Raw genomic sequence first — 25,871 nt, forward strand, 5'->3', positions numbered from 1 at the left:
GTTATTCATTGTGATATCTGTAATACTGGCAACAACACAAATGTTTACACTAGGGGATAAGCTCCATGTTGGAAAACACCACCAATGACCACATTAGGGGATAAGGTCAATTCAGCAGTGAAGGACTACGAAGCCACAGAGGATTGAGGACAACTCTACTGATGACAAGGAATAACCAACCCCAGAATATACAGTGTGCGTAATATATGCAAATATCTATTTGCTTTTTTTTTTTTTAAAACACTCACTAGAAATACAAAGCGGTGCTCTGGGGGGAGGAGAGAGGATGCAGCGATAATTGAGGCGAGCCCTGAATAAAATAGACTTTGAAATCATGTAAATGTTTACATGATTTCAAACATATTAATAAGCTTTAAAAATTTTGAGACAATCTCGAAAACTGAAAAATAGAATCTGAAATAAATGAACATAATTGCCTTGATTGGTTTCTACAGAAGCTAATGCTGAAATAAGAACTTGGGGGTGATGCCTAGCAGCACCTAAAAGGAAGTGGGGAGGGAAGAAATCCATATTACATCCATATCAGTTTCACTTAGTATTTGGTTACTGAAATGCTTTAGGACACATATTCACATATGAAACCATTTGTTTACTAAGAACAAGGAGGAAATGTTTGTTTTCTTCATTTGCTGCCAAGCAGTAAAATTCATTTTTACTTAAATATACACTAAAACAAAATTTTGGGCTTTCAGTGTACCAGAATAAAAAGATAACCACATTTAATATTTCAGGTCAACAAATATGCCTAAAGCAAGTCTATAATTTATGTTTTAAGAATCCTGCCAAGTTTTATTATTTCACAAGAATGAAGCAAGGGATAAAAGTAAGCTTAACACTGTGGCTTTAATCACTGGCAAGCTGCTGACCACTGGTCTCTACTCAGATGGCGTTTCTCGTTCACTAGAGAACAGAATTTTAAAAATACAGTCACACTTTGAACATGTCTGTGAGCTATTATACATTATTACAAAAGCAGGTCAACTCCGGTCTCATCAGTAGGAGCGAATGGCTGGGGGAACTGTGGCGCAGTCAGACTCATTTAAAGTTTTGTCGATTACAGGTCTGTATTCCAGCGAAACCTTAAACAGAGGAGTCAATGGTAAGTTGGGGCACAAAAATGTACAAACAGCACTATCATAATGATCTTTTGAAAAATTAACTATAAAAGTAGATTTGTACACAAATATGCAGGCACTTAAAAACAAAGGTATTCAGTGGAGTATTTTTTAACAACAAACTTGAAAATGATCTAAATGTACAGCAGGAGACTAGCCATGTAATTACGGTAAGTTTGTGTCTTAGAACATAGCAGATCAAATGACTACAAAATTCTTAATGCTTTACAAAAATGCTCAAAAAGTAGGTAGAACTCTGTATATGCTGTCATACTTTAAGTATCATTGCACTGTGTATTTACTTCCATTTTATTCTACTTGTAAGTGAATATATACACACATAAGGAAAAGACCACACATACATAAAATGAAGGAAATATTTCAAAAGGGCAATAAAGAATATTTCTAATTGGGGAGCTTATAAATGTTAATTTTCTTTATTCTTTTTGTACTTTCTATACTTTCTAACATGAGCATGTATTTCTTTTATAATCACCCAAAAACCCAAACAGCCCTGGCTGGTGTGGCCCAGTTGATTGAATGAGCACCATCACATACATGGAGAAGGTCACCGGTCGGATTCCCAGTCAGGGAACATGCCCAGGTAGTGGGTTCGGTCTCCGGACAGTGTGCATATGGCAGGCAACAAACAGATGTTTCTCTCTCTCTCCCTCCTCCTCTCTCTCTCTCCCTTCTTCTCTCTAAAATCAATAAAAACATTAAAAAAACTCCAACATTACTAAAAATAGGGTTGCACTGAGAGGGGGAAGCCTGACTTCTTCCCATACAGTCAGAAAATAGCATTCATGAAAAATTTGAAAATGACTAACTGCCCGGATTAAGTGGTCATAGTGGGCACTCTCTATATATGTAAATATTTAATCCTCACCCAAGGAAATGTTTATTGCTTTTACAGAGGAAGAGAGAAACAGGAGGGAGAGAAACACTGATCAATTAATTCCCTCCGTATGCACCCTGATTGAGGATCAAACCCGCAACCTAGGTATGTGCCCCGACCAGGAATCAAACCCGCAACCTTTTGGAGTACGGGACAACACTCCAACCAACTAAGCCACCAGCCAGGCGTAGGCACTCTATATTAAGAGATGACCAGAGAGCACAACTTAATTTCTGTAAACTCAGATAAAGGATCAAGACTATCCTTACAAGCTACGAAAAGCTTAGGGGTAAACACTTTGTATCCTAATTTCTATCTTAACGCCTGGCAAAAATGCCCAATGGGTAAGACCAGAAGCCCCTACTGCAATCTCAGCTGACTATTCCTAGGACCTGCCCACCCCAACCCCTTTGCTTGCTCCCTGAACCCCCTGGACTTCCATGAGGCTGCTTCCAGGTGGTCTAGCCAATGGGAGGGGAAGGGAAGAGGGGTATTTTCCTATCTCAGCCCACTCACCATTTCAGACCTGGCCACCATGTCTTCGTGTGCTCACTCCCTGCCCAGCTCCAATGCTGTGGAAGCCAGCCCTTCTGAACCACTCACCCACGCTGAATTCTGTTTCCAGGCAGATGCCTGACAGTGTCTTTTTCAGTGGTGTCTCAAATCTATGGCAGTCGATTTAAATCCACAGTGTATCTCCCAGTTCATTAAATGCCATGTGTCAGTGCACATATAAGCAAACCACATTCCCCACCTACCTTCCCAGTCTTGACATCAACATAGGAAAGGGTGTGCTTCCTCCAGTGCTGCTCAAATGGCTTCTTCTGCTGCCCTTGGATGGGTTTGGAATAATCATATTCATCAACCCGCTCCTGAGGCCAAGGAAGTAAGTATATTTCAGAAAACATCAAATACAATTACATTCCAACTTTCTCATTACTCTAACAGAGCAATATAACCACAAAAATATGGCTAACAGATACATGATGTAGGAACCCCTACATCCCACTCAACAAGGAGGTCTCATGCAGACCTTGTTCAGAGAGCTGGGACCTCCCTAGGCCATTTTTCAAACCATTTCTGCCCCTCTACAATGAAAACCACTTGGGTACATCTCGTCAAAAAGAACACATAGCATGTAACATGGTACAACTAAGTACCAGACGCAGAAGAATGGAGAAACAAGGCGTGCCAGCCATTTGCCAGCTGTCAGCCTCTAGTTATTGGTAAGCTCCTCACTCTGTACCAGCCAATCCCAGAACCCTATGCCTTTACTCATCCCATTTCCACCACAGCCCAAATCCTGAGGTGGTCAGGACCCCTGACGTCAGACCACACAGCTGGGCAGTGGGTTTGCACTGGCAGGGAGGGTTCCAGAGTTAATGTGCTTTTATACACTTAAAGTCTATCAAATACTTTCTCTGTCTTTTTGCTCTATACTCTGGGAGAGTTCACCTTAAGTCTTTTAATTTAAATGTTTTAATCTTAGCAAATCATATTAAAAATTTCAAAATCTTGTAAAGAGAAGCTGAATGCTTTTAAGGAGTAACTTGTACATGGTAATAGATAAGCCACACAAGAGCCTCTTCAAATAAAACACAAGAGATTCAAACACTTGTTATTTCTGCAGAGTGAGGCAAGTGTGGGGGTGGGCAGAAGCAAGACCTTTTACCTAGGGGCAAGAGAGCTCAGAACATTCTCTTCTAAAGTAAGAGACAAGGCACACTCTCCTGGGGTGAACAGGTTCTAAGTGCTATCTGACTGAATGAAATGAAGTCTTCATTGCAGCCACAAGAACTGCCAACCCACAACCTGGAGAAGCTTTCAGTCCTTCTGTACACATGATGAATGTGCTTACCAATCTCTTCCTTCACACCAAGTAAACAGCAAATCTAATCCAGCCCCAATCAGTGGAAAATCAATAAAATTTCACAGTAAATCAAGATCCTCTTCCTTAGCCAATCCCCAACTCACCCTGTTTGGTGGACAGGTAAGGCTGTCAGCAACCCAAACATTGTCCTAGACAAGAGTCTGTGTGCCTGTCTGGGGGGAGGTGGCTCAGATTGCTGATGTTCACCCTTAACTGGCATTTGCCCCAAGGTCCTCTGTCCACGAATTGTTTTTTTCTCATAAACTGAGTGTTCTTTTCTGGCAGAATATGACAAGTGTGCTCTGTATAAAAAGCAGCTCCTTTAAAAATATTGCGACCCCAAGACAAGGACTCATAATCACAGGCACAAAAACGATGATTTACTCATCATTTTAAATCACTAAAGTAGCGTTTTCTGGCAACAGTACTTGAGCTGCAAGCTAACCTTTGCCCTAGTGAGGAAAAGCGCATTCTGCTTAGAGATGCCACTGTTGGCAGCAGGAGATACTGATTCAAAGCCAGAAAAAAGTCCTGTGGTAGGAATACCATGAGAACACAGGTATAAAAGTTAATAGGAGCAAAGAAAAGCATGTTTTTCAATTTACTTCTCTCATTTTACTCAAAATGGGAGTGAAATGTAGAGAAATTGCAAGGTCACTTAGGAATGCCCATGGGGAAGACACATGGTGAACCCGAGTGTGTCATGAAAGCGCACCTTATAATCTTCCCGGGCATGAGCACCACGTGACTCCTTCCGGGCCTCTGCTCCATAAATGGTCTGAAGGGCACAGAGCATCAGGTTCTGCAGCTCCAAGGTCTCCACCAGGTCTGTGTTCCAGACCATTCCTGGGGACACACAAGGTACCCGTGAGAAACAAACAGGGTGGGGCTGTCATTGCTAAATGGGATATCCTGCACCCCAACTATGTGCAGGGGCCAGGGAACTGCTCACCTCTGTCAAACGTCTTCAGATGCTTTAGGTCTCCGTAGAGCTGGCTGATTTTCTCACAGCCCTCCTGTAAGACGCTGCCCACACGGAACACTGCAGCATGATTTTGCATTGACTATAAAACAAAATACCATTGGGAAACTTTTATCCATAGGAAGCCATGTCAAAAACTCCTAAATGTTCAGATTTTCCTCTTGTGCATTTCATTTTCTCTAAAATATTTACGTAAATTAAATAGAAAAACTAGGAAATTCAGGCTTTTATTACATTGAATTTTAAAATGAAGCTTTGTGAGATACTCTTAGCAACTTTCAAACATGCATTACAATATTAACTATAGTCACCATGCTGTACATTACACCCCCAGGACTTATTTTAAACTGGAAATTTGTATTTTTTGGCCCCTTTCACTCATTTTGTAACTCCTCACCTCTGGCAACCACCAATCTGTTCTCTGTACCTAAGAGCTTGGTTATGTGTGTTTTAAGGTTCCACATATGAGAGTATATGGTAATTGTCTTTCTCTGACTTACTTCACTTAGCATAACACCCTCCAGGTTCACCTATTTTGTTCCACATGGCAAGACTTCCTTCTTTTTTATGGCTGAATAACATTCCACTGTACATATGTGCCACATCTTTAAACATTCATCTGTCAATGTTTCCATGATTTGGCAACTGTAAATGCTTTCGCAATGGACACAAGGAAGCATGTATCTTTTTGAATTAATGTTTTTCTTTGGATAAATACCTAGAAGTGGAATTGCTGAATCAATAGTAGTTCCATTTTGATTTTTTGAGGAACCTCCATGCTTTTTTTATAGTGGCTACACCAATTTACATTCCCACCAACAGTGTACATGGGTTCCCTTTCTCCACATCCTCGCCAACACTTATTTCTAATCTTTTTGATGACAGCCCTTCTGACAGGTGAGGTGATATCATATTGTAGTTTTGATATGCATTTCCCTGATGAATAATGTTGAGCATCTTTTCATGTACCTGTTGGCCATTTGTATGTCTTCTTTGCAAAAATGTTTATTAAGATCCTCTGCCCACTTTTAAATCAGATTTTTATTTTTTTGCTATTAAGTTCTATGAGTTCTTTATATACTTCATGTATTAGTCCCTTATTAGATATATGATTTGCAAATATTTTCTTCCATCCCATAGGTTGCCTTTTCATTTTGTTGATAGTTTCCTTTCCTGTGCAGAATCTTCTTAGTTTGATGTAGTCCTACTTGTTTATTTACCCTCTAGCTGCGTTTGCTTCTGCAAAAATCATCACCAAGATTGATGTCAAGGAGCTCACTCCTATTTTCTTCTAGGAGCTTTATGGTTTTAAGTCTTTAATTCATTTTGAGTTAATTTTTGGGTACAGTGTAAGACAGTGATCCAGTTTCATTCTTCTGCTTGTGGCTGTCCAATTTTCCCAACACCATTTATTGAAGAGACTGTCCTTTCCCAATTGTATATTCTTGGCTCTTTAGCAATAAATTCATTAACCATATATACACGGATTTCTGATTTCTCTAGTCTGTTCCACTGATCTATACATCTGTTTTTATTCCAATACCACACATACTGCTTTGATTACTACAGCTTTGTAATACAGTTTGAAATCAGAGTGTGATGCCTCCAGCTTTGTTCTTCCTTCTCACTATTACTGTGGCTATTTGGGATCTTTTGTGGTTCCACACAAATTTTAGGGTTATTTGTTTTAAGTAAAAAATGCCATTGGAATTTTGATAGGGATTGCACTGAATCTGTAGGTTACTTCGGGTAGTATGGGCATCTTAACAATATTAATTCTTACTATCCATGAGCACAGAATCTATTTGCCTTCTTCAATTCCTTTCATAAATATAGTTTTCAGTTTACAGGTTTTTCAAATCTTGGTTACATTTACTCCTATGTAGTTTGTTCTTTTTGATGTAAATTGGATTGTTTTCTTAATTTCTCTTTCTGAAAGCTCGTTATCAGTATATAGAAATGCAACAGATTTTGTGTGTTGATTTTGTATCCTACAACTTGAGTGAATTCATTTCTTGGTTCTAGCAGTTTTTTGGTGGACTCTGTAGGGTTCTCTACATACGGTTCTCATGTCGTCTACAAATAGTGACAGCTTTACTTAATCTTTTCTAACTTAGATGCATTTTAGTTCTTTTTCTTGACTTAATGCTCTGGCTAGGACTGCCAATACTATGCTGAATAAAACTGGTGAGAGTAGGCATCCTTGTCTTGTTCATGGTCTTAGAGGAAAAGTTTTCAGCCTTTCACCGTTGAGTATAATATAAACAATGGGCTTGTCGTTTATGGCCTTTACTATGTTGAGGTATGTTCTTTCTATACCCACTTTATTGAGCATTTTTATCATTAATGGACGTTAAAATAAAGTTTTGATTAAAGCTTTTAATAAATGGTGGCGGAAGGGGTGTAAGCTCTCCATGCTCGAATAACTGAGGAGACAACAGCTACATGAGGGCTACAGGACACCTCCTCGCCCTACTCACAAGGCTTGATGTTAAGTTTTACAAGAGCCAGCAGACACCCTGTTGGTGACACAAACTAAGAAGTGCTGAGATAATGAGGTGGTGAGCAGTGGGTGCTGAGCTGGGAGGTCGTGAGGAGGCCTGGAAACCCTCACTGCTCACTCTGCTGGTTATTCAGTAGAAGATCCTCATATATAAAGTACTTTAGAGTTTTACTGCTTATAGTCCTAAGAAATGGGATATGAAATAAACTTGAAAGTTAGACATGAGAAGCAGAATCTACCTGTTTCCCATCATTTACTAAATGACTTTTCATCATTCTTGAAAAACCCCTTTATCATATGCTAAATCCCAGCATGTACTGAGAGGCCTATTTCTGGAATTGATTTTGTCCTACTGACCTAGATGTCTCTCGCTCTACCAATAACAAACTAATGTAGCTTTATAATTTAATTCTATTTAATAGGCATCTCACCTACTTCCTTAGAATGACGTATCACTGTAAGATTATAATGCACACCATCAATGTCATGGTTTTTCAGGAAGAGCAAATGGAAAAAAATTCTTAGAATCTAGTAAATATTAGTTAATACATTCATATTCTCAATAATCCTAGTTTTTCATACCCTTTTTACATTCGGTAAAAATGTTAGGTTTATTCAAGGCATTTTAAACATTTTTGGCTGTACTGCAAATGAGATACTAACTTTTGAATAGATTTTTGCTGGCATCTTGGAAAGTTACTAATTTTTGTATATGAATCTTTTATCCAGACACCTTACTTCATTCTTGCATTGTTTTTATTAGCTTTTCAGTTTATTCTCTTGGAATTCTTAGGTAATCATATCTGTAAGTAATGATAATTTTATCTATTTCTTTTTTATTTTTATATGTTTTTATTGATTTTAGAGAGAGGAAGGGAGAGATAGAAAGAAACATCAATGATGAGAATTATAAACTGGCTGTGTCCTACAACGCCTCCTACTGGGGATTGAGGCCACAACCCTGGCATGTGCCCTGACTGGGAACTGAACCATGATCTCCAGGTTCATGGGTCTGTGCTCAACCATTGGGACACACCGGCCAGACTTATCTATTTCTTTTCAATACTTACCTAATTTCTTTTGTTTCTTACTATATATGCTGGAATCAGCAAAAAAATTACTCCCTCTCCATCACTCAAATGTAAATTCCACCAGGGCAGCAATTTTTGTGTTTTGTTCAATGCTGACTCTAACATCTAGAACACTGCCTGGCACATGGTAGATACCAGTACATGCCTTTTTTGGTGGGAGGCCTCTAGTATTTCAAAGTCTCTCATGGATTTGCCATTTCTATTACCCAAATAACACAATGGTCACATCTGTCCTAGCTGAACCCCTACCCTTGAAATCAGCACCCTACAAAAGTCCTGCAGAACATCACTCAACTGGTTTTCCATAAACATACTTCTGTTCCTTCACTCATGCTATTTTCCTTACCAGTCCAGGAAGCCTCCCTGAAGTCCAGTCTCACCTGAAGACATGGCCGTATGAAACTTTTTTTCTTTTGGTGCTATCTGTGTGGATGTGCCACTGGACTCCTTTCAGAATGACTAAAGCAAGGGGATTCTTTTCAGAAAATGTCTCCACACAGAAATTCTTGCAAATACTTTTAAGTGGACAGAGATCTCATTCATGCACCAAGAAGCCCTGTACTAAGAATCTGAGTGATTTCTAGCTGTTTTACATATTATTTTTATTGATCTAAACCTGTGTTATCCAATATAGTAGCCACTAACCGCATGTATCTATTTACATTAAAACTGAAATAAAGTTAAAATTCAGTTCCTTAGACTAGCTACATTTCACATGCTCCACAGTCACATGAGGTCAAAGATACAGAACATTTCCACCCTCACAGAATGTTCCACCAGACATGCTGACCTAGAACATAAATACTCTGATAGTAACCAATGCACAGATTACAGTTTCCACGCATGATCCATGCTCCTCTCTTCCTGATTTTATTTAAACGCATCAATGGCCCAATATAAAGATACTTCCCAGAGTTGCTGGAAGCTAGGTGTGATAATGAGACTACTTTCTCAGCAATGAGACGTGCTGGGCTTCAAAGAAGCCTGCTAAAAGTAAGCTTCCAGCTGGGAACTGAGCTCAGACTTTTCACTTTCCCTCCTCTTTCAGGCTGTGACATATACAGGATGGCTAGAGATGGTGTGAGGAAGGAAGCCCACATACAAGCATCCTGGAGCATATGAGAGAAGGCTGAGTCACTGATGCTGCGGAGTTGCTCTTGCTGCCCTTGGCTGCTACCCCCAGCCTTCTATGTGGAAAGACATGCACTTTTATCTTATTTGATTTCTTTTGTACTCCTACTTGACACAGGAAGAAATCTGTCCTTCTGCTGTTTACCTCAAACCCCAGTGCAGGGCTATCTGATGTAGCTGGTCTGCTCACTGCAGTGTGTGTACAGGTTCTTACCTTCTGCATGTTGAGTCGTAGTTCCGATGTTCTTATGCTTCCATCAGCAAATCTCAATTTGTCAAGATTCATGACAGATTCTTCCCCAGCATTTGCTTTAATAGGTGGAACTTTATCACCTATAAAAAAAAAGGCTATAATTTAACTTCTGAAAAACATTGAGAAAAACCAAATGAATTTAATCACACCAAGTGTGTATTATAACTTTTCAGGCACTTCAAAAAAACACACCTGTAATTCTACCTGAACCACCCTATACTCGAGGAACCATCTGTTGACTTGGGTTCAAAGAGTAAACCTAAAGACAAAATGTCTGGCAGAGTAGGTCTCCAATAAGTAATTTGTGAATAACAAAAGAGAAACCATCTTTTAAGTTTAAAACTTAGATTTATGCAAACAAGCCTTGCACCATTACTCTATAAAGAGGAAAAATGGCATCCTTCAGAACAGTGGTTCTTGGCGAATCTGCCAACCCTATTTCCCTCCACAGGCCTGGCCAGCTGTGTTTATGTCTCCTGCTGACCCTGACCCTTGTACCCACATACCTACCCCTCAAGGTTTGCTGTTCTCGACTTTGTAAACAGATAAACATTTTGAGGGTTTTTAAGTTTTTGGGATGACATTTTTAAATGTATCGGTTGCTGGAGGCAACCAATCAATTGATGTCTCTCTCTCTCTCATGTCGATGTTTCTCTCTCTCTCTCACTCCTTCTCCCCTTTCTACTCTCTCTGAAAAGCAATGAAAAAAAAATCCTCAGGTGAGAACTTTAAAATAAAATAAAATAAAAAATTAAATAAAATTTAAAAATAAAAAATTAAGTTAAAATAAAATAATTGAATTGAATTTAAAAAGACCCCATTCACGCTGTGTCCAATATTAAGTCTGCCACCATGTAAACCTCTGAATTTGTTTCCTCACCTATAGGGAGAAAACCAGACCACCACTACATGATCACTAAACAAATCTCCAATTACAGACCTTGACTTTGTAACCTTTGCCCCCTGAAGGACCCTGGCTAGCTACTTGAAGAAAACATACCAGGTCTGCAGGACTCTGCGATACTCAGGGCACATGCCCGGCCAAAGACAACCAAGTCCAAGAGTGAGTTTGCCCCAAGACGGTTGGCACCATGCACCGAGGCACAGGCAGCCTCCCCACAGGCGTACAGGCCAGGCACGACCTGGTCCCGGCCATTCACATGCCTTAGTACCTTTGGGAAAGAGGAACAGAAACGTAAGAGCAGTCTGCACAGACCCTTCCCTACAAGGGGCAGCCATGACATAAGTCAGAGCAAGGACATGATCTTCTCTTGTCTGCAGGGAACCCTCTGGACCTATGCGCCCAGTCTCCTCCCTCTACCTCTGGATACTTGGTTACCCTATGCCAAGGTCAAAGGAACCCAAATGGCAGCGCCTGTGATGTCAATCCCATGGCTAATTCTCATCAGAAACCTCACCCACCCAGACTTGACCCTCTTTATTTCCCCCCTCCGCTTCTGGCTTGAGATGGAGGGAGCACGGCAGAGCTCAGGAGCATTAAACTATGAGGTAGAAGACTTGAATTGTCATTCAGATTCTTCCAACTTATTACTCGTCTGTGAAGTAAGAATACAATTCCTACCCAGCTCACCTCAGGAGGGACTAAAAGTAACTGACTGAAAAGCTCTTTGTGAACTGCGAACCACCCAAATATATTAATTGTCTAGAATACACAATTGACAAGATCACTACCTCCTGATACCTGGAGAAATAACATGAGAATGTACAGGAAAAATCTGCAAATGATGTCTATAACTATTTACTAAGAAGGGATTAATAAATTATTAAGGATTGATTGTTATTAAGGAGTGAATGCAAAAACTGGAATATAACTAAGGCCTTCCTCTGCCCTCCAGCTATAGCAATTTAAAGTAAGTGCAACCTATCAAACAAAAGGTACTTTTTTGAGGAAAACATCTGCCTTTTCCTCTAAGATCTAAAGGGACAACTGTGAGGTGGGCCCACTGTCCCCATTCTCTTTTCTGCTGTGTAGTCACCTGTCCCTTGTAGTTAGTGGGAATGCCACCCATGTTATAATGCACAGTGGGGAGAACAGGGATCGGCTCCTTGGTGACGTCCACACCCGCAAAGATCATGGCCGTCTCTGAAATGCCAGGCAGGCGCATGGCCAGCTGCTCCGGGGGCAGGTGGTGCAACTGCAGGTAGACGTGATCTTTCTCAGGGCCACAGCCTCTGGTAAAAAAGGGCAGGATAACATAAGGCAAAGAACAGTGATTATAGAAAACATGAGGTTACAAAATCATTGAAGCACATGAGACTCCTCACTTTTTGATACTGAATAAAACCTACCCATCTCTCCTTTTCTAAGCAACTACTATGTGCCAGGGTAGACTCTAGTAACACAGACAGCCATCATGGCCTCACTGGGCTCACAGTTTGCTATGCTTTCTTTGGTAAATGCATTAGAAAGTCCTTTTATGCCAAATACCCCAAAGAATCATTTGACTTCTCATTTTTTTATATAAAAATGTAAAACCTCCAACAGCCATACCAGCAAATATTTGACATATCACCACAATAAAGTGTCAGGCACTGAAGGGCCTAAAGATGCAAATAGCCCACATACCTTGAAGGTCCTAAAACATGAGTTAAAACACAATACAAGCCCGGCTGGCGTGGCTCAGTGATTGAGCATCGACACATGAACAAGGAGGTAACGCTTCAATTCCCAGTCAGGGCACATGCCGGTGTTGTGGGCTCGATCCCCAGTAGGGAGCATGCAGGAGGCAGCCAATCAATGACTCTCTCTCATCATTGATTTTTCTATTTCTCTCTCCCTCCCCCTTCCTCTCTCTGAAATAAATAAACAAATACATTAAAAAAACACACAAAAAAACATGCAACACACCACCAAAGGCTTCCACACTACTTGCAGGTTGGGCATGTTCCACTTCGCCGACACTGTCACTATCACACTCACATACAAAAAATGTTCCACAGATTTCAGAAAGATTTACCCTGAACTAGCTACACTTCTAGCCCTGGTCAGGTGGCTCAGCTGGTTGGAGTATTGTCCCATACACCAAAAAAGTTTCAGGTTCGATTCCCCCGTTGGGGCATGTATGGCAGACAACCAATCAATGTTTCTCTCTCCCTCTAAAAAAAATCATCCTCAGGTGAAGATTTAAAAACAAACAAACCACAAAACTGGCTAAACTTCTTAAAATGTAACTCTCTATATAGACATACACTAACAGGCAACAGTCAGAAGTAGCAGAGGCAAAAGCCCATCTGCCAATTCAGAAGTGGGAGTGGGTACTGCAACTCACACAGAAGCCATACCAGCCCACGTTTAAAATGCAGACGTAAACAACAGTCACCAAAGAGAAAGGAGGCTCTGTGAGCATGCATATGCACTCAGGCACCTTTGGAGATCACACAGACCTTCCTTCACGGATTTCCAGAGTCATGGATCGGGACACGACGTCTCTGGAGGCTAGGTCCTTTGCTACCGGGGCATATCGCTCCATGAACCTCTCGCCTTGACTGTTAATGAGAATGCCTCCCTCTCCGCGGCACCCTTCTGTGATGAGACAACCAGCACCATATATGCCTGCAAAGAACCCAATTAATTAAATATTTATAACCTGAAAATGCTACGCCTATGCAAGTATTTTCTAAAAGACATTGGGGAGGGGAGGGCAAAGGGTATGCAAAGGACATTAAAGTCAACAAGACAGAAGAAAAGTTAAGAAATAGTAAATAGAAAGTTTTGATAATAAAAGGTACTGATAAAACTGCAGTGAGGAGGAAGGACAGCTGCAATGGGCAATGCTACAGCCTTGCCAAGTAATCTGACTTTAACTGCATTTTAACCCTTCAACACAACTAAGTATATGTTAAATATCTCTGGTTTTGCTTTAAGGAAGCATGAGAACAGAGCTCTAAATAAATCATAGAAGGAATTAAGAAGTCTGGTTAAAATTAGTAATTATAAAACTACCTATTACATTTTTTATTCTTCATCCCTGGCAGGGATCAGAAAGAACATACGGACAGAGCAAAGAGAAAACACAGGTCTAGCTCTTAGCATGGGGGCCACTGCCACCATGTGTGAAGTCTCATCTATTGACAGGTCAGAAAAGCAACCCACAAAAAAAGGTCAGGATGAGATTCATCTCCCAAGAGACAGATTCTCAGATTCATTTATGGGTAACATCCCTGCAACTCTCTCAAATCTGCAACCCCAGCCTAGACCGCCCTCCTTTCGAATCCCACACTTGTACTGTCTGACGACCGAAGATGAGTTCATCTCCACCATGACAGGCACCCTCCCTCATTAGCACCTCACAGAGCCCTGCAGGTCAGAGCTTTATACTGACGTCACTGTTACTGTGGCAGCCCAATGTTCTCCCTACAAACTGAAATCTGCCTATGCCACTTTTCTGGTCACATGTATTCCACCTCACTTTCAGGATACTGACTTAGTAAATACTGACTGAGGTCCTACCAGGTAGGTGCCAGGCACTGAGAGCACAGCAGTAAATGAGACAGACCTGTCGCTACCTCCTGGAGCTGACAACCCAGTGGGAAAAGGGACAATGAACAATCACTGCTTTACAAGGGGGATAAGTACACCTGAGCAAGGTGTAGTTAAGAAAGGGCCTCCACTACCTTGCAGGAAAGCAGGGAAAGTCTCCTGAGGAAATGACAAGTTAGGACCTTGGAGATAAGAAAGTGGTAAGTCTGTATAGGAACCGCAGAAGAGCATTCCACAGGTACTAAGTGCTTAAAAGACACAAATAGCTTCAGTTCCATGAAGGTAGTCCCATCCTACCTGTGGGGTGGAACTGAACAAACTCCAAGTCCTGGCAGGGAAGGCCTGCCCTGGTGATCATTGCAGTGCCATCTCCGGTGCTGGTGTGGGCAGACGTGCAGCTGAAGTAGGTACGCCCATAGCCTCTGGAAAAGACAAGCCGGCACAGTGAGAGTGGTAACTACACACAGCACCAGATCAGAATCTCCTTTCTAATGGCACTGAGTGGACAGCAGCCCATGTAGACCACCACAGGTGCCCTCTGCACACACTACCCTCGGCAACTGGGAGGGGAGCCTGGGAAAGAGAAAGTACTCTTATTTGTACTTTGGTACTTTTGTGCTGTTTGAGCGATTTCTCATATGATAAGGATATCTCACTTTTATAATAAAATTTTTAAATGTTTATAGATTCACCTTTTTAAAAGTTTAAAATAACAGACTGATGGTATAAAATGGAATTTACATCATATGAACAAACAGCACTTATCTACCTGAGAAATCAGTATAAAACAGTATCCATTAAAGCAAAAGAGACACTATTCCAGAAAGTGTCATGTGATTCTCTAGGCCTCAGTTTCTTCAAGTCTGCCCTGTGAACTGATGATAGGACACTTTCTCGCCCACTTCACAGGCAGGTGTTGTTATTGCCCCTGTGAGAGAAGAGAAACTGAGGCTGGCAAAAGTGATTATCCTCACAGGCTAAGTGATGACCTATATCTGAACCACATGTCCAAAATGCCTCTACTTCTATTAGGATAAAGAAAGCCTGAAACTCAACCTCCCCGTAGAGAAATGAAATACAATTAAAATTAGATTCCTACCCAGTAGCTATAACAGTGTTCTTTGCTCTTATGCGATGGATGGTCCCGTCTTCTATGCACAGTGCGATAACACCACGACACTCCCCATTTTCCATGAGGAGATCCAAAGCAAAATACTCTACAAAATAGCTGGTATCATATCGCAAAGACTAAAAAAAAAAAAAAAAAAAAGCCCACATTTAGGGTGTTAAACCAACATTTAAGGCAATGCTGTTCATATGAACAGGTTAAAAACCTTGATGTATAACAAATGAATAAATGCATCAGGTAAACCCTAGGAGAGTACCAGGCTGGAAACAAGTCACAGACGCCAACTCACACCAACACAGTGCTGATACTATCGTGAAACAGCACAAAAGGGGCTCTACTCCAGGCTGTATAAACAAAACATAAAAAGTTGCACATATGTCAATGCATGCCAGGAGGAAACTGACTCCAGGAGAGACTGGTAATGTGCTAACACATCCCTTATTTCTCCACATCCTAATAGGCATTCCAGGCTCTCTGGTACCGCACATAGCTTGACACCAGAGTTAGGGACCCACAGACCATAGGGTCTGGGCTTAGGCTGGGCTATACTATAAGGCAGCTGCTGGCCAAATACCACCACTTAGTCTAAATAAAACAAAACATTCAGTCCCTCAGCACACCAGCCATATTTGTGACGGTCACATGTGGCTGGAAGTTGCTAGATTGGACAGCCCAGATAAGCGTATTCCTATGGCAGCAGAAGGTTCAATACTGGACAACGATGGCCCAAACCCTGGATCTGACAGTCCCCTCGGCAAACGGAAGGGTCTTTCATGAAACTGTCAGCTTCCCAGATGACACACAATTCCACGGGATGAGCAAGTCCTGTTACATATTAGTCAGAGAAAGCACTGGTATTCTAACACTTGCAAATCAATGGCTTGTCCCATTTGTAAACAAGAGTTCAGAATACTGATTATTCTGAATCAATATCATTCAGAATATTGATTATCTGGCTATAAGAAAGTTGGCCCTGATTATCCAGTGACTACTAGCCCTCAATTCTTAGTCCAGTTTTAACAGTAAGTATTAAATCAATCAGCTCATGAACTCAAGGGTGGTGAAAGGGCCTTAAAATATGTGCTCTGCTCTTATACTTTCAGTGTGACAGGATTACAAATTCAAACCTGGTATGTAATGATTACCAATTTAGTTTTCTAAAATAAATACTTTCCAATCAACAATTTCTATACAAGGCCTACCAAGGTATTCTGTTGTTTAAGACACTCCTTAGGCTGACATTTTGACACTCTGACGCATCTCCAGGGTGGCCTGTCTCCGGTTCATCTGCTTGGCCAGAATGGACCATGTCCCATCACCCTAGGCACCCAGGCCAGCCTCACCCTTCCATACAACGTGTGCAGCAGTGAGTGGCCAGTGCGGTCAGCCACACAGCAGCACCGATGGGCCTGCCCGCCTTTCCCAAACTTGAGGCTCTGTCCGCCAAAGGCCCGCTGGTAGATCTTCCCATCCTCAGTTCTGCTAAATGGCATGCCGTAATTCTCTAGCTGTAAAACAAAAACAAACACCTAGTACTTCAAAGGAATCAAGACACTCATGGCTAACTTACTGTGAGCAACTTCAACCTAAATCTGCAAACCCAACATGAATACATTCTATGAAAACGTCAACATTTCTGAAAAGAGAAAAATTTCCTTTAATGAATTGAATGGTTAATAGCAGAAAAGGTTTCCCTTGTTATACTGGCTTGTCACCATCCTTTTCAGCTGACCACACCTGCCTCAATCCCACTAGAAACAGACTGTGAGGACCTTACCTCAACCACAGAAGCGGGGGCCTGCTCTGTCATGTAGTGGATGGCGTCCTGGTCCCCCAGCCAGTCAGAGCCCTTCACGGTGTCATAGAAGTGCCACCTCCAATTGTCCTCCTCCATGTTCCCCAGAGCAGCATTGATTCCTCCCTGAAAACACAAAGCAACCTTAGGAGCTACAAATGGGAGCCCTACAGCATCTTTCAGGCTCATCTCTCCAGGGCCCTTCCTTGGGAACTGGATTTGGAGGGAGCCCCAAGTACTTGTGAGGTAACTATCTGTGAGGGATCTGACTACAGACCAGTTCTAGGACCTTCCTTAGCAGAGAGAGGCAGCACTGCATGACAGATTCCAAATCACACCTCCTCCCCTTAACAAGCTAATGATGTGGGCCAAGTTACTGCATCCCTCAGCCTTAGTCTCTGTATCTGTGAAGGAGACATGAAGTTAAACTCCTTGAAGAGTTGTCTGGAGAACTAAGCAAGAGGTTACATGTGCAATGCTTCTTACCAAAACTGGCACATAAAAGGTATTCAAAAAATCTGGATAATTTTATGACAAAATGTTTCTAATGATATTTTATGGGTATATGTTAAAAACAAGAAGTACTTACTGCCAAGTAATAAACTCCAAACTCAGAGTCACACTCCCCATACCCCCACTTCCTTTTGCTGGGCACAGTCACCCCATCCCTGCCTTATCCCCACTGTCTCTGCCCCTTCAGAGGCACAGAAAATGCAGCACAAGGACAAATGTTAAGGCTCGCCCTTTTCCCCCACAGCTTAAAATCAGATTCCTCTTCTTCAGGTAATCTTTTTTCCATAAGTAAAGGCACATTTTATAACTTACATTTTTTTTCCAATTGTTCTTCAATCACAACTTTTGAATCAAGCACACCCACATTGGAATTCCTTCCCCACTTAGTGCCACCGTGCCTCAGTTTCCCAAGTTATGTGTTAGGACAAAAATGAGTTCCTGGCAGACAGTGAGGAACCTGTTACTTCCTTCTTCCCTTCTCTAACCCCTCAACCTGTAAACCCAAATGCAACCCTGATAGAATGGTATAGAGTAGTAGCACAATATAGAAAGCTGGTTTAAAATACAAAACTACTTGGCCCGGTGCATGCATAAATGCTATTTATCTTATTGCTGCTTTTAGTAAGAATCAGAGACATAGATGCCTGGTCTTCTGGGCATTCCTTAGAAGTACTCTCCAGACTTTCCCAGGACCTGACCTGTCTCATCCTTCCAATTAAACCTCTTTTTTTGAGAACCAACATTCAAGTTAAGCTACCCTTTCCTTATTCTTTTTATCTTATTAATACTGCACTACCTGAACACTTTTATTTTGCAACATTATTTAGAATTATCTGTTTGTATTTTTCCTTTTAGACAACAAATTCTCCAAAGGTATGTATTATTTATTCTTTAGTTTACAAAGCACAGCTCAGAACAAAGTATCTGGACAGCTAAGTGTCTGAAGAATGCTGCTGGACACTGACTACAGGTTGCTCCAGATTAGGGAGGCTGTTATGGTCCCTGGAAAGGCACCACACGCTCTGCTGTCTCTATTAGAAAGGACAAATAGGACTTTGGAATACTGCCTGTGTGCAAGCGGACACACCTAGTGTGCCAAGGACGAGAGAACAAAACTATGAAACCACCAGGTAATCTCCCCTTACTTTTGTCCTCCCCCTCAGTTCAGAGCCACCATTTCACTGTCCTGCACACTCATGCCAGTGTCAAAGCCCATCACCACCACCCCTAATGAGGATGCAGCAGGAACCACGAGATCCAGAGCAGACAGTAAACAAGCCCAGAGACAAGCTCATTTCAGACTGGCAAGTGCAATAAAGAAAGTTTAACCAAGAAGAGGGGAGGGGGCTGGGTGGAGTGGTCAGAGAAGACCCAAATGTCAGTAGAGCAGAAACTGAGGTGACAACAAAGCTCCAGGCAATGAGTGATCCCTAAGGGAGATCCCTAAGGGAGTGAGCAGAGTGGGTGAAAGAGCATGGTGGGAAGGCGGACTGTGGCAGGAGGTTGTTCTGGCAGAGGCTAGATTGCACAGTGCCTTGCAGGTGCCAAAAGCACTGAGAGCCCCTTTCTCTTACCTGGGCTGCCACAGTGTGGGATCTGGTGGGAAAGAGCTTTGTAACACAGGCTGTGTTAAACCCTGCCTCAGAAAGGCCAAATGCAGCTCGCAAGCCTGCCCCTCCAGCGCCGACCACCACTGCGTCAAATTCATGATCCACTACTGGGTATTGCGTAGAAATCTGGAAAAGAAAATTTCACCTGTCAGCCACCCATTCAACTATGTCAAACACTGAGACTGTAGCTACAGTGAAAGCTTAAAGGGAATGAAAGAAGAAACACAAAGAGTAAGTGCCCAGAGAGCCTCCACCATGCGTGAGGCTGGATATCAACAACTCATAGTTCTGAGATGTGGCAGGCACTTCAGTGAAAGGGAACAGCTCTACTCATGCCAGCTCTACACTAAACAATAATCTGGGCATGCAATGGAATGAGAATTTTTTCCTTTAAATAAAACCTGGGTATTACTCAAAAATATTAAAAATTGGTATAGATCATTACCGCTATAAGCCAAGAAAATAATTTATAATGGAACAAAAAGCCATGAACTTACTGAATCTGAAACTTTAGCAGATGACCTCTTATTCCCATCAACAGTGAAGTGAAAACCACGGGATCCTGTCTGCAATGCTGCCGGCCGCTGATGAGAGAGATGGAGAGCACTAAGTGTCTTGAAGAAACAGGGGACTTGTAATTAAAATTTCCTCTACTAAGTTGCCAACCTATTTATGTATTCAGGTGCTCCCTGCTTTACCTAGAAACTTTACCTGGAAGCCTGCCTGTACTGAACTCTGAAGGATAGAGCAGGGGCTAAGGATCCAGACAAGCCCAAAGGGGACTTGGCACTCTAGGAAAAGCCCTTCTAGATAAAGCTGGGATCCAAACAAGATACTTACCAACTCAGATAGGAAATAAAAAAGGTATACTTTCACATTAATTTCTTAATTTATGTTACTTAAATGGATAAGGGAAAGACATCTACATTGTATGAGTGGTAGTTTTGCAAATAAGGAAGCACTTTTACTGAATCCATCATAACCTCTTCACACTGGAGCTACACCCATCTGTGAGGTTTTGTGATTCACTGGGAAGGCACGAGACATTGTAGCAGGAGATCAATGCTCTAGGGCAGGCTCTACTGCTTGTTGTGACACTTAGGCACCAGTGATGTTATCCCTTCACTGTACACGAGGATTCAAGGCTGAGATGCTAGCAGTCCTGCTTCGCCATCCTCCATCCACATCTTCACTAGGCTTCAGCCATACCACCTTCTCACCTGTCTACACCACAGTGCCATTCCCTCTGCCTGGACACGTGTCCCTGGCCTTTCCCTAGGGAAACTCTACAATTCTCTAAGACTTGGCTTAAAGGTCCTATCCTATAAACATTTACCCAAGAATTATGTATTAATGAAATCACAGCCCAGCATGGGGCGATATTCTTCACATACTAAGAATGGTGAGCAACTTAGGGGATATGATTTTCCATTCTGCTGACTGCATTTTAGTAGGCTATTGATAAAACAATAAGCCTTAGAAATACCATAAAGAACAGGTTTAGGAAATAAGCACATACAACAATGACAAAAGGGGATATGAGAGATGCCTTCAAGTATTCTGCAATTTGGAAGATGTTATTTACTCTGTGGGTTAAAAAAATTATTCTGGAGGCCAAAAAGTGGAGATTACAGGGAAGAGAATTTGGCAAGATACAAAATGAACTCTCACTGAGCTGTTGTAAACTAAATGGACTTCGCTGTAAGATGAAAGGACTCCAGAAAGGGCTGGATGACTTGACCACCTGTGAGGAAAACTCAGAGGTGGCTCCTACCTTTAAAGCGCCCTCTAACTCTAAGACTGAATGATGACTGGCACAAATATTTGAGTTTATTTTAATAACTCCAATTACAAAGTAGTTTCTTGGATTTTTAAAGCTGAACTGATAAGGGAAATATTCTTAAATTCTCCAATTTATTTTTAAGTACATTTGTTCTTATTGACATGAGGCAATTCAGTTTTTTCTTTCAGAAAATGAATTAAAAAGAACTAAAAACAACAAATATTCGTCTGCTTCAATTTAATTTTTTAAATGGCAAAATCATATTTTAACAAAGAAGTCATCGAAAGACTTAATACAAACATTATTGAAAACTGTATAGAGTACAATATAAGTATAGGTAATAGTACCAATAAGAACAGTACACTTTGTAATACCAAATTAAAATAGGACAGTGAGATTCTGTAAGTATTTATTTCTTGTTTGGATGTTCAATAAAGATATACACACACTTAAATGGGGCAGCTTCTGTAATAAAATCTTTAACAAAGGACACTGTCTCCCTGTGGAAAAATAGTAACACCAACTGTTGTATCTGATGGGGGCACGGGGAGCAACTGTAGAGTCTGGAGAGTCCAATTGTAACCCAATTTCTGTCTCTAGATAAAACTAATTTTATGTCACTTACTAATCTAATGTGTTTTTTTAAGAGAAATCATAAAACATTTTCTAACAGGGCAACATGAAGAATGGGAAATCTACCTAAGGTACAACTAAAAGGAACACTCATAGACCTTTTACTAATAGTACAGGTGACTGAATTAGGAGGTAAAAGGGAAGAAGGGTAGAGATACTGATGTCATCAATCTAGCAAAGAGGGGAGTCCTCATCTAATAGACTACACCTATGAATCATGAACAAGAAACTCAATTGTTAGTATAATCTATACAATTACAAAAGTAGCCAACAGAGGATCTGAAAGTGATTGTATAACTATATTGGGAGGACTGAGAAAGTGGGAAGTAAGATGGTTTAAGTAAACTAAACCCTTATTTACCAGCAAAAGTCCATGTCTAAAATGGATAAAAATGCAACTGCATATGAGCTAGAGAAACGGAGGTAAATATGAAGGATCAATACCAGAAACAATTTGGAACTGATTCCATTGGGGAACAAGTCTGGGGGAAAAAAAGGGGTCTTATTCCTTTTCATTTATAAGGCCTTCTGCACTCATTGACTTTTCCTTTTTTACAACTATGTATAATTATTTTCATTAAAAATTTAAAGACTTTGCCTGGCTGGTGTGGCTCAGCGGATGAGCATCGGCCTATGATCCAGGAGATGGAGGTTCGATTCCCAGTCAGGGCACATGTCGGGGTTGCAGGCTCAATCCCCAGTGGGGGGTGCACAGAAGGCAGCTGATCAATGACTCTCTCATCACTGATGTTTCTATCTTTCTCTCTCTCCCTCTCCCTTCCTCACTCTGTAATTGATAGATATATTTAAAAAAATAAAAATTTAAGATTTTAAAAACAGGGATGCTTAAAATATAGCTGACAAGATAATAATACAGTTCACAAGGTTACTGAGCACAGGCTGCAAGCTGTGGGCCCCGGCTCAGATGAGCATACACAAAGATTTCACATATTATATCACAGAATCCTCATTAACCCCAAGAGAAACTGAGTCTATCCAGGGTACCTGAGATTTGGACTTGGGTCTGTCTTGCTAGCTCCAGATCCTGCACTTTCCCTACTATCTAAAGACCCTTGGGGAAAAAAATCTCTCAAACTCCAAATTAAGATGAATATCCAGGTAATGGTATCAATACCAAACCACAATTATTCAAGTGAACCACGAAAAACATCACACATGATACAAAACTCTATACGACTGACACTCTTATTACACCAACAAGCAAAAAATGTAATTCTAGATACACCATTAAAACATATTCAGAATAATACGTACAAAGAAAAGAGATTAACTTAGATAGGACAAGGGTCTCAAGGTCTGGCAGTTCTAAACATAATTTCTTGCTAAACATTAAAATAAAGCACAGTATTTTGCAGATGCAGCAGTAAACAGGATGAGCCGACAAGAACTCAACCAATGGATAAATGCAGCAACTTTGGAGAGACAGAGCTTTAGATACAAATCTGAATCCATCTCCTTTATACTTGCTGCAAGTAAATAAAACTACATTGCCACAGCCATGTTCCATGTCTGGTTTTTAAGAGCATCCCAAGTGCAAACCTCTTAAGTTCCTCTTGAGTTCAGTAACAAATTCATCTGAAGTGAGCAGTTAACCAACAGTTATTTAAGTCCTCAATTTTACTTTTCCTTTCCATTAAACTACTTTGGAACAGTTGCAAACTGTCAGTACATTAGAACAGTTGGAAAGGAAATAAAAGGCAAAATAGTTTTGATGATTTTGTAACTTAAAAGCATTTTTAAATGACTTGGAAACCCCACAGAATTGTACAAAATGAGATAAAGAAAAAGTCTCTGTGGACTTTATCTAAATTCTCTCATCATCTACTTTCTGTGGACATTTCTCAGTTGGCATCATAAATTTCTCTATTTGTGCTGTCAAACTGACACTATTGTTCTCGCCAATCTTAATCTCCAATAAATATACTGCTTGAGGGAAGAATTAATTTCCATAGGAAAACCTATCTTCATCAAGATAAAAAGACTTAAAAAGCCCAAGACCATCTTTTGTAGGCCTACCTTGTTCAATTTTACTATCTTGCCACCATGTTTACAACTACTTAAACACAGGACACTGATGAAGATTCAAGGAGAAAATGAAGGTAAAGCGCTGGCAGCTAAAAGCTGACTTCAACGCAGATCACTTCCAATCAAGTCAATATCAAAGATTTACACACTCTGACCTCTAGCGCTTAGAACCTCACTCTCACTTTCAGCTATAAACTGGAGCCAGAATTGTAGTCCAGCCTAGATAAACAACAACTTTGGTTTTCATAACTTGACAAAGGGTGGGTGGTGGGTGAAGGGAGTTCCACAGGCTGGGGGGGGGGGGGGGAAGGGGGCTTAGTCTGCACAAGGAATGCTTGGGCACCAGTCCCGGTTGAGGACAGACACATTAGCCCTTTTCCAATCACCACCAGTTACCAATCTGTCATTTCACCTAACAAGTAGGAAGCACTCAGAAGCCTGCTCCTTTGTTTAACTGAAAATACCCCACTAACCTCGACCTTCACGTGGACTCCCTACCTAATTGTGTCTTAGAGCCCAAAATGGGGTGGTCAGTAAGAATCTCACAGCATTTAAAATGCTTTCTGGTGTTGGCAGGATGGGATGCCTGACTAAACCCTCTCACATTTAACGTAAATTTTAATGCCTTGGTTCCAACTGGAACTTTTACGCGGTAATTAAATTACTACGTAGGTGGGTGAACAGGTTCATTTAAAAGAACCCAATATCTAAATCCTCCAAATTTAGTGTGCTTACAGAAACCATAAAAGACCAATTCTTAAGATGTAAAGAGTACGTCTGACAAACCCAGCACGAAGGCTGAGGCAAGCATACTTCTGCCGGTCATCCTAACAGACCCGAGCAGGCGGAGACACCTCCTCCACGGACCTCGACCTCCACAGATAGCGCCGGAAAACAAACGACCCGACGTCCCCTCCCAAATGTGGTTTTGCAGTCGGCGTCTTGACATTCTTCGTCTGATTTTTAAAAGTGTGCACAAACACCACGATACAAAATCCAAAACGAAGGGCCTAAACTTACTTGCCAGGCCCCGGTGTGGACACACAACCTACGAGTTCTCGAAAGGGGGCCCCGTTTTGCAAACAGTTGTAAGGCAAGCCGAGGTGAGGCTGTTAGACACTCGTTCCACCTCACCCCGCCTTGGGCGGCAAGGACGGAGCCGGGACTGAGCCCACGGGCTCGAACCCCGCCCTGCCACCGGCCACCCGGGGCCCCATCTCCCCACCCAGAAGCTGAGGGGATCAGACGGGACGGTCCCGTAGGCTGTACGCAGAGCGCCCAGCCGTGCCGGCGCCAGCGGCCAAGGTCCCGGCTCCACGAACGTTCTGGAATTCCGAGGCCCGGGGCATCCCCAGGCCGCTACCCGCCGACATGACCTTGGGCAGGCAAGCTTCCCCTTCGCATTCACATGCCCGCTGCGGAGGCCAGGCCACCCTGGCCCAAGGGGCATCCGCACCCTGGGGATCCCGAAGAGGCTCGCGGGATCGTGACCTTCACCCGGACGCGGCCCGCCCGGCTTCGAAGAAAGTCCAGTGGCCCCCCCAGACGGAGCCTGACTCTGTCGGCGGCCCCGTGGGTCCTCCCGCTCCGGCTCGCAGGCGGCTCCCAGCCCGTCCAGATCAGAGACCAGGGAGCTGGGTCCTGGCGTCTACTCCGCCCCGGAGAGCGGGGACCATCCGCCTAGACCTCGCCCCCCCCCCCCGCCACCTCCACCCCCACTCCCACCCCAGCCCAGCGGGCCTCAGCCCGGCCCGCGAGGCACACTCACCGCCCCCGACAGCGCCAGGCGTCTGGCGCGCAGCAGCCCAGACACAACCCGGACCCCTGACATTTCTAGTGTCCGCTGTGCAGTCCCACCAGCCCCCGCGCCCAGCCGCGCCTGCGCACCTCGCCGCGCCCGGGGTCGAGGCCGGAGGACACTGCGCCTGCGCACCACGCCGCGCCCCTGGTCACTGCTGGAAGAGAAATCGCGCCTGCGCACCTCGCCGCGACCCGGG

The 25,871-nt window shown here is 42.3% G+C and overlaps 1 protein-coding gene across 1 annotated transcript; it reads right to left on the bottom strand.

Moving 5' to 3' along the window:
* SDHA (succinate dehydrogenase complex flavoprotein subunit A) lies at positions 1-25,732 on the bottom strand. The gene is made up of 15 exons (XM_087815362.1): positions 25,643-25,732; positions 19,910-19,996; positions 19,377-19,538; positions 17,272-17,415; positions 16,838-17,002; positions 15,465-15,613; positions 14,663-14,787; positions 13,270-13,438; positions 11,862-12,057; positions 10,865-11,036; positions 9,826-9,944; positions 4,857-4,968; positions 4,620-4,750; positions 2,793-2,906; positions 1-1,100 (listed from the first exon to the last, which is right to left on the bottom strand). The coding sequence occupies exons 1-15, from the start codon at positions 25,703-25,705 to the stop codon at positions 1,014-1,016; spliced, it is 1,995 nt and encodes a 664-aa protein (XP_087671488.1). The 5' UTR covers positions 25,706-25,732; the 3' UTR covers positions 1-1,013.
* Positions 25,733-25,871: the final 139 nt, after the last annotated feature.

This window comes from Miniopterus natalensis, chromosome 3 (genome assembly GCF_054644295.1).
Source record: "Miniopterus natalensis isolate mMinNat1 chromosome 3, mMinNat1.hap1, whole genome shotgun sequence".
Lineage (NCBI taxonomy): Eukaryota > Metazoa > Chordata > Mammalia > Chiroptera > Miniopteridae > Miniopterus > Miniopterus natalensis.

Coding starts and splice junctions, on each gene's coding strand:
- SDHA (XM_087815362.1), bottom strand. CDS start 25,705: ATGTCAGGGGTCCGGGTTGTGTCTGGGCTGCTGCGCGCCAGACGCCTG. Junction 13,439..14,662: donor TGTTCAGTTCCACCCCACAG/GTAGGATGGGAC, acceptor GGTTCTTTGCAG/GCATATATGGTGCTGGTTGT. Junction 11,037..11,861: donor CCACTAACTACAAGGGACAG/GTGACTACACAG, acceptor TCTTTCCCAAAG/GTACTAAGGCATGTGAATGG.